General features: G+C 37.6%; 1 protein-coding gene across 3 annotated transcripts; it reads left to right on the forward strand.

Moving 5' to 3' along the window:
* Positions 1 to 144: 144 nt before the first annotated feature.
* LOC116266352 (uncharacterized) lies at positions 145 to 7,114 on the forward strand. Of its 3 annotated transcripts, none has more exons than XM_031647526.2 (8): positions 145 to 439; positions 1,113 to 1,186; positions 1,336 to 1,416; positions 1,812 to 1,904; positions 4,189 to 4,308; positions 4,973 to 5,142; positions 5,733 to 5,810; positions 6,189 to 6,354. In XM_031647526.2, the coding sequence occupies exons 1-8, from the start codon at positions 250 to 252 to the stop codon at positions 6,202 to 6,204; spliced, it is 822 nt and encodes a 273-aa protein (XP_031503386.1). In that variant the 5' UTR covers positions 145 to 249; the 3' UTR covers positions 6,205 to 6,354. The 3 variants fall into 3 exon arrangements, with proteins under 3 accessions (XP_031503386.1, XP_031503385.1, XP_031503384.1); XM_031647524.2 differs by having other exon boundaries at positions 147 to 439; positions 4,973 to 5,044; positions 6,189 to 7,114; XM_031647525.2 differs by lacking the exon at positions 1,113 to 1,186 and having other exon boundaries at positions 1,328 to 1,416; positions 4,973 to 5,044; positions 6,189 to 7,114.
* The last annotated feature ends 2,125 nt before the right edge of the window (positions 7,115 to 9,239 follow it).

Below are 9,239 nucleotides of genomic sequence, written 5' to 3' on the forward strand. Positions count from 1 at the left end.
GTAATACAAAGGTTTCTTTGAAAAGGTCAAGGGTATATTGGTCATTTGGTTCAACCGATTCAATTTTCGGTCATCTCGAGTGACAACCTGCAAGATTGAGAGCCGGATCCAAGTCTTGCTCTACGATACCGCTTTACATAAAACGTAATTTTGGACAATCGAGCTTTTGCGTCTTACTGAAAAAACGGAAACGACCAACTAAACAAACTAAACCGGCGAAGGAAAGCGGCGGGCGAGAGCACCGTCTGCATGAATCGTTTCTCCCGCCGCAGAATTGACACGCAGAGAGAGAGAGAGAGATCCCGCCACAATATTCGCGGGGAAATTTGCAGGGAGAGCATCGTCGATCTGATCGCTTTTTCCATGGAGAACGAAAGCCCGGGCAGGAGAAAAAGGGCTCGAGATGAAGAGGCACCACAGGACGATAGCCTCTCCCTAGGTCCCTTATTTGCTTCCTTTTCCCCTTCTTGCGAGAATATTTTCAATTCGAGCATGGGTTGCTCGTGTTTCGGTGTCCACAGGTCGACGATTAATGCAAACGGGGAACTGACTCGAGCATTTTATCATTAAGTCGTGGACTGTAGGTTTTTTTTTTTTGTGTGTGTGTGTGTGTGTGTGTGTGTGTGACCCATCGATTGTTGAGTTTCTATTAGGCGGTATATTTCGTCAACTTAGGCATATATATTTGGTTGGAATTGGATAGCACTGATTTTCGCTTGAGAATAATTATCGTCCGTATTCATGAACCTTTGTTCCATGATCGCTTCGCCGGTGGAAAATTCCAGGCCAGACTGATTTTGGCGACAAATATGTGCTAAGAATGGGAGTTATTGGGCAACATGCCGACATTCATGAGCTGAATTCTTTAGAGCCAGGGTTGACCTAGCTTTGCAACTGATTACCGCTGGCTTGTGGAATGCTGCTAGATTTCTGGTTAAGAGCTTACACGCTATCTATGGGTAAACATCCGACGTAGCATGGACATCTGACTGGATCGTGCTTAGGCCATTTTGTTTTCACATATGTTATTTTTTGGTAGTTGAATTGATTCGTCATGTATATGCGGGCGTAGATTGGTGGCTGACTCACTGGTTTGTTCTTGTTCTATACAGAGGACCACCGTACATTTAGCGATACAATGGTTGCACTTAGAATTATGCGGACTCAGTTTCCAAAAATGGAAAAGGTTCCGTACTTTCCAAGAAAGAAAACACTTTATGTTGCGTTTCTTTCATCCTCCTGTATTTTGGAAATTTTTGCAGTCTTCCGGTATCTTGATCTACGTCATAAGTGGCATTTATACGGTTGACGCTGTTTCATTTTCAAGCTTTTCAGGTGTCAGTTGAGCCTTTTATTCTTCGGTCACAATTATACAGCAGCGTCAAGGACAGGACTCAAGTTGACAGGGAATTGGAGGTCTGTTTTCCAGGCTTTCTGATGACCTTGGTCTCTTTCCAGTATGTCAAATGCTAATAGAATGAAATCACTCTGTGTGAGTGTCGAAATAGAGAGTTTGTAACTCATAAGAATGTACTTGGAACAGATCCATTAGTGTCGTTGTTAGTGTAAAAAGATTGAATATTCTTCTCTGCATCCTTCTTAATAATAATTCTTGACGACATTTCTGTCTACTGTTTAGGGCCTAGGCTTAGTGTTGTGTTCCTCAATTTTTTGAATGAGATTTTGCATACTCACCATCCTTTCGTAGATTGATCGTTTTCTCTAATGCTAATGTAGCAAATTTTGGCCATTTCATGGTACTGCTCAGCATTATAATTTAGATATTTGCTTTCTACTTTTTTCTTTTTCAGTCATTGAGAAAGGAGAAGGTTTTGCGGATCTTCAAGTTAAATACAGGACAAGATGATCAGGCTGTCATGTTTATGGATGACTATTTGAAGCAGGTTGCCCTTGTCCTTTAGTTACTCATCTGCACGACCCCTTTTATTCTTCAGTTCATGCATTAGTACCAAGAATACCCACAGAAAGTTTTCTTAGATGCAATGGTGCATTGCATATTTGCGTTATTTATTCTTCTTAGTTATAGATCTTGGTATTATTAAGTTTACTCTTGATCAATTCAAGGTGTTCGGGACCTCGGGTGAATATTTTGTGATTGACATGTATAAATACATTACGCTGGAACTTTCTGACTCTTTGTTTTAATTAGTTTGGATTTCAATCATGGTGGATGGCATTTTAACACACCTAAATCTGTTATGTTTAAAATGACTTTTTGTATAGAGTTATTTGCGGAAGTGATTATAGATAACTCTTAAAGAGACAAATTTAACTCAAAGAGATAAATATTTCATATTCTATTCTGCTACTGAAAAATTTTCCTGGTTTAGATCCTTTCTCAGTTTCAACTTTCAAGTAGCTTATATGGTATCTCATCATGATAAGTGCAATAATTTGGGCATCGTCTTATTTAGGACAGCTTAGAATTATGTAACTAGATGGTGCAACTCCGGTAAAATTTCAGAATTTTCTGTCTTCTTTTGGTTATTAGGATTGTAGCGTGGAAGTATATCATTTAAGATCATGTGCTTGAAGTTAGTGTAGGATCGAAGAGGTGGATTGGAAGACGCGTTTCCAGGCATGCAAGAGATCGGTTGAGAAGAGGGAGATAGCAAAGTTGCACAATATTGGATTGTGCATAGGAACTTGTATTTATGTATAAGGATGTTCTACCAAAGGATCAGTCTTAATTATAGGTGTATTGATGAGTCCATCAGGGATTCAGGCATGAGGTGGTTCAAGAAGAAGCTGCTGAATATACAGTTTACATAGGTCAATAAGGAAGGGAATGAATTGGGACAAGCATCTTATACGTGAAAGGTGCCCCATGTAGGTCTTCCCGAAACCTCCTAGTAACTATGGTAAACACATTTAAGTAAAACAATAAAATTTAACTGACTTCATGCAACAAAATTAGGGCTTTCGTGGTTTTTTCTAAGTTTATCCTCAAAACTAAAAAAATTATGAGCATTAAGTTATTTTAAGGAGCAACTCATACACAACAAAAACTTCTGTTTTGATGCCCATTTAAGTATTGAGAGTGATTTAAGTGGTCAATTTTAATTGTTTCTAATGAAAGCATGCATGCTGTAGGTAGCTATATTTGTTATTTTTGTTATGTTTATGCAATTCATAATTTTTCATAGAGATTTTTTTTTATGTTTTTGTATTTCTTAAGCTTTTTAGTGTTTCAATACAAGAAAAAATTTGCAACGTTTTACTTTATGTTACATATCTAACTTTAGGCCGATATGAGTTATGAAGCAATGCCTATATGGCTATATCTATTCCAGTTCCAGAAGAGTGAAAAAAATGGAACGTTAAACAATGTCATGTCTTACTTTGCTGTCTTGTGGATTGGCAGTGCAAGAATGCTCAAACTATGGAGATAGTTCTGCACATTCTTAGAAATATATCCTGCCATCTTGCTGCATACAAATTAGCTATCTTCTTACAGAGTATGGTTCAAGACTATTTAATGTATTGAAAAAAAAAATTATGCCCATACTTAAAGTCATTATAAGTTTTTTTTTAATTTTATTATGTCCTTTCTCCCTTTTTTATTTCATTAGTTTAAGAATTTGGAACCGTGGAATTTCAGCATGTAGTTGAATTAGGCTTGAGGAACCTTTTTTCATGCATAACTTAGACTAACTGTTACCTAGGTGGGAATCGTTTCTTGACTATCCAGATGTTTTTCTATTTTCCTGGATGAAGAGGGTGAGCTCTTACCTCTAAGTCATACGAGGACAACACCATGAGAGGCTTGAGCAACAAAATGACAGGGATGGTACTTGATTCAGGGTCTTTGACTTGACAGCTTTCACATATTTTTTCTCACCACCTCCTTTGTTGATTACCTATCAAGTGCCACCTTTTGATTTCTATCCAGAAAGATGTATTTCCATAAATTTTGGCGTTCTCACAAAATATTTTTTTGATTTATGCTTCTTGAGTTGCAACTTGGCTTACCATCCCATATTTTTTTTCCTTCCTCAAATAATTTACATCTTCACCTGATGGTTATCGTGCTTCTTCAATTTTAGTATTTGTGGTCTGGAAGATTTCAGTGCTTGTTTTGTAAATTTCTAAAATTGAACATAATCTCTACTGCAGTTATGTGTTTTAGTTACAGACTTATATTACATTTTCTTTTCCTGATTTTAGATGGATTCAGCCGTTAAAAGGGTGAAAGCAAAAGATCCAGCGGATGTTGTTGTTTTTGAGTGGTTCAAAATGTATGTCATCACCTCCAACCTTGATGTTGGTATTGGGCATCATGAGCTGGTTAGTGCAAACAACTTCCTTTTGTGATAATGATTGTGTTGATATGCATGTTATCTTATTTTCTGTTTTTAGTTATCTATGTAATTTGTCTAAGTTTTTCCTAGTGGTTTCTGAAATACCTAAGCTAGGAAATATGATTGCTACAAAGGTTTTATGCATTGATATCACTTTTTCTTCATTAAGTTTTCCTGCTATTTGGCTTGATGTAAATGTATGCCTTCTGATTCTAACTGTTTTTTAAAAATTGTCTTCAGCTAATCATTTATATCTGTTCTATCAGAACATGTTTCTTTCCCAAGTGGAAGTATTCATTTATTTCTTACTTATACTAATGAGTGTGCATTCTTGTGTGTCTCAATGGCTGGGCAAGTATCTTTTAGAATGCACTATGAATTAGCTGTTGATGAGTAGAAATATTCAATTCTTTGTCTTCCTCTCATCTGCTTACCATTAAATAACCTGCATGATCAACAATGGAGAAAACAAAATGTATTTGGTTTATGATTCCAATTAATAATTGTTGGACTTAGCAATTATTTTCCTTTCTCGATAAGCGTAAAATCCTACCTAGTTAGGAAAGGTACTAGTGAAAAGGGAATTTGTAATTTTTGTTTGTTTTCATTGTTTATTATTTATAATATTGGTACATTTTGCTGCATTGCAGTGTTTTCTCCTATCATCGGCAGGCAATGTGAAAGATGATCACATATCTCTCTTGATTAATGCTGGTCTTGTGGTAGGTGGAGATTCACTCTTGAGACTTGCCCATGTATTATATGCTCTGAGGCTGGTATCTGTCATGCAACCTATGTTCTTTGATGCTTGTTTTCAAGTGTAGGTCTGGCTGCAACCTTGACACACATTCTGCACTGATGGATTTTAAAGCTGTCTCTTCTTCTGTTTGGTGTCCAATAACTGAACAATCATTTTAAGTGAACGTCGTTGGGTGGTATTATCTCACATGCTTATGGTGCTTTAAATGGCTTGTTTGGTTATTTTTCTCTTTTTCCCCATTTCCTTTTTCTTCTTTTATTATTATTTCAAAGCATAGACATCTTTTATGCTTTCTGATATTGAGCTGTGAATAGCTGGCACATTGTGGAGCAGGTTTATCAAAAAGTCATCAATGTTTAGTGGAGAAATTGTACCTTCATTTGTTTTATCCTGTACTTTCAAACTTCTTTACTTCAGTTTTCTTTTGAACACTATTATGCCAAAATATTCTGAAGGCTTATTTGGCTTTTCAGTCTATGGAATTTCTTTTTCCTCATTGTGCACATTATTCTCACATTCATCTGTGGTGGAAATTTGCAAATCCTAGTTCTGTTTTAGGGATGTCGAATCATCTCACTTTGGCTTTATTGAGGCACAGTTTGCTTGCAGTGCCTTTTGTTTTGTCTTAGGAATTTTGCCATTTTCTGCAGACACGCCAACTGGCTGATTCAGACATGTATTGGTTCTCTATTCCAAATATTGGGAGTTTACTCAAGGGACTGTCGCAGGTGAGGGACTTTTCTTATCATGCTGTAAACAAATGATTTGTTATTATTTTTCTATAAAATGAAACTGTTGCAAAAAGATTGGGGTTACAGCAAATACATTAGTATTTTTTTTGGGGTACTATTGCAGAAAATTTTATTTTGTAATATTAAATTTTGAAAAAATAAAATTTTGCATATTAAAATTTTCAAATATCTCTGGTTTGTCTCCTATAAAACATATGAAAAATTATGGTGGCCCTTGTGAAAAATTTTTAGAAATTTTATTTAGTGTCCTGGCTCCACCTGTGCTTAGTATCTCCAGTTATTATAGATATTGATTTCAATTTCCAACTAGAAAGCATCTTTTGTTCTTCATATAGTTTTTGTTCTATTATTCAGGGAAGGAAGGAGCTGATGTCTTTTATGAAACGCCGGAAATACAAGGAGATGATGCTGGCCCTCCTTGAGAAGAAGCGGCTCAGATTTTCGCAGCTTGATATAAGGTTTCATTTGAGGGATTTGATTGGCACTGGTCTTCTCAAAACAGTCGAAACTCCAACTGGCTTGCTTGTTCGAGTAGCTAAAGATTAGTATGGGTGATCCCTTTTATCAATTCTTTCATAATTTCCATTTGTTAATACTGAAAAAAAATTGTGATTTGTATTATGGGAGCACTGCTTCTTCGAATTCACGAGCATATGGATGCTAATGCCATACAGGTACCTGTCCAAGCTCATGGCTTTAGATGCTATATAACTGTATTAGCAAAAGATCAAGAAGGCCTGGAGGTATTTAGCTGTTTTTTTTAGGATAGAAATCAATCTCAACTCGGGAGACCTAACCTTGGTGGTTTAAGCTGTTATGCTTGCCTCCCTGGCAGTGAAAATTCAAGGTAAAGGCTTCTTGAATACCGAGAACTTTCACCAGGGCAAGCATGGTGAAGCTCTGCACATGGGGATCAAATGAGGTTTGAACTCTTGACCAGCTATCTACTGGCCTGAGCTCATCTCTGGTTGCACTGATCCAAAATATTTGTTTGTCAAATGTTTGTTACTGAATAACCAGTCTGTTGGAAAAATCTATGGCAGCTGGTATAGGTGAGGCTGGCTAATGTGATCCTTCGCAAACCGTAAGTAGCAGGTCACTCTTAGCTACCTGTTTAATCTATTTATTGCCAGCAGACGGCTGTGGAATTATTTCTGTTAGCTCTAGATTTTTGCCCCACTCTTGTGCCACTGGCACCATAGAAAAGTGTAATGTGATGTTTGGTTTGTTTTATGCATCAATGTATCACTATAAAAAGTGGTGGGCTTGTTTATTAAAAAGATGGGAGTGACAATGAGCTTTTTGTTGGGTGAAAAATCAGAGTTCCCCCAGAATTGCCAATCAGGATGGTCAAATACATATGAATGCAATGACGGGAGATGCTTAAAGTTATGATTGTTCAGACTTTTAAAAAGCTGGGTATTGCGTGTGTGGATATGCATGCTGTAGAATTATGTCACCGCCAGTTAGGCTATGTTGCACGATGATTTCTGTATCAGGTCGTTGTTTCTCAATCATGAATACTTGTCTAAAGGGTTGTTTAATACCCTGAAATAAGTTTCACAATGTCATTTTGCCCAGCATATATGACGTTGATAAGTTTCAAGAGGACAAGTCAAGGGCGTGGCTTGTGTTTGCATGGAGAGAGAGATAGAGGGAGAGATTTTCTCCTGGAGTTTCATGAAATGAAGGCATAACACAGGCTAAATTTTTTACGAAGAATTTCACCCGTGATTAAGTTGTGGATTGCAGAGTTACGCCCTTAAAAATGTTTATGAGTGATCAAACACAGCTTGATATTGTATGTTTGAAGACAAGCAGGTGGTAAGAGAGGTATGGGTTTTGAAGACCTGTCATTGTTGCCCGAGTGTTGGTATGTTTCTCTCTTCATAAGGCTTGTTTTAGGCTCTCACACTCCTTATAGAAAGTAGTTATGTGGTCAGTTCAATCTTGTGTAGTTTACAATGGATATTTATGGGGGTCATATTCTGTTCACTTGCTTGGATCTTTTTTTGTTTCCCCTTCCTCTTCTTGGGATTGGGGTTGCTCTGGGAAAACAGAGCTGCGAAGAATCTGAATTAGACTGCAAATCGGCCTAGTTTACCAAGTCTGGCTTAATGTAGAGAATCTTAAACTTGGGATGAAATCCATTTAGTTAAATTGTTGTTTTCTGTAGTTCTTTTCATTTATCAGTTTTTAATGTGAGGGAAGCCACACCCCAATATGTTTGACACACCTGGTTGGTCCAGCAGTTGATGGCAGCCAGTCGCTTGGTCAAATATCAGAGGCACTTGACCCATGCAGAAACTGATACATGCTTGGAACATGGGTGTGGGGGAATGGCCTTGGGAGGTTTATGCGGAGCGAGTTGGCAAAGTATCTTAGGCTATGATGGTTTCTCCCAAGTAAAATTACAAAAAAATGGGAGGAAAGTGTGGACTGATATGAAGCTAAGACACGCCTATGCATGCTCAAGCATCATAAAAGTTGTTTGTAAGCTGTGTTTCAGGGTTTTTTTTTTTAATTCTGTGGAGGGTTTTTAAGGGGGGTTGTTGGTGTTTGTGCTTTTAAAAAATCATGAAAAGCTTGGGTCGCTGCGGCACCACTCTTGGGATGTACTTTTGTACGGTTGAAATTGGAAACACGACACCGCAAAAGCCAGAAGAGGTATTCGGGTTTTGATTCAATATAGGTCCCGGGTTGCGAATGCAGATTTTCGGTGGGGAAAATCATGTGGGCAACTATTTTTCGCCTTTGTCGCTGTCAGAAATAATATAAAAGATTTGCGTGCTTCTGAAGACGCGAATTTGTGGGCTTTTAAATCCAATGGCCACGTGGGTGAATCACGAAAAGCTTGGAGCCAATGACACTTGGTGTTATGTGAGATCGATTTGAACTGCACAGGGCATCGGGTTGGGTCGAGTTGGTCAGATCAGAGTTGTGCTCGGGTCGGACACTTGAAAATTGAGTTCGGGTTCGTTCGATCCGACATCTGAGCTCAGACTTGGCCCGCTTAAAATATAAAATATTTTTAAAATATAAAATATTTTTAAAATAAAGTAGATATTATTAATATATTAAATTAATATTAAAGATATAAATCAAGTCAAATCGAGTTCCATCGGGTTGGTTTTTTGGGGCCTAAACCCGAGCTCGATGGGCCCTAGTACCTATCAACTACTCGTCCAAATAAAGGACAAATCCGACTTCCTTTTATCACTATCCGGTGGGTTAACAGAAAGCTGACGTGAAGGTTTGGCTTTCCCTTTAAGAAAACTGATGAAGCGAAAGTCAAGCATATCTACATCAAACGGGGGTCCCCTTTTCTTTCTTCTTTGAAAATAGTGAAAATAGGGATAGAAAGATGAATCAATTCTCAATTAGCCCATAAATGGTCGTACGTTA

The sequence above is a fragment of the Nymphaea colorata genome, chromosome 12 (assembly GCF_008831285.2).
Source record: "Nymphaea colorata isolate Beijing-Zhang1983 chromosome 12, ASM883128v2, whole genome shotgun sequence".
NCBI classification, from domain to species: domain Eukaryota; kingdom Viridiplantae; phylum Streptophyta; class Magnoliopsida; order Nymphaeales; family Nymphaeaceae; genus Nymphaea; species Nymphaea colorata.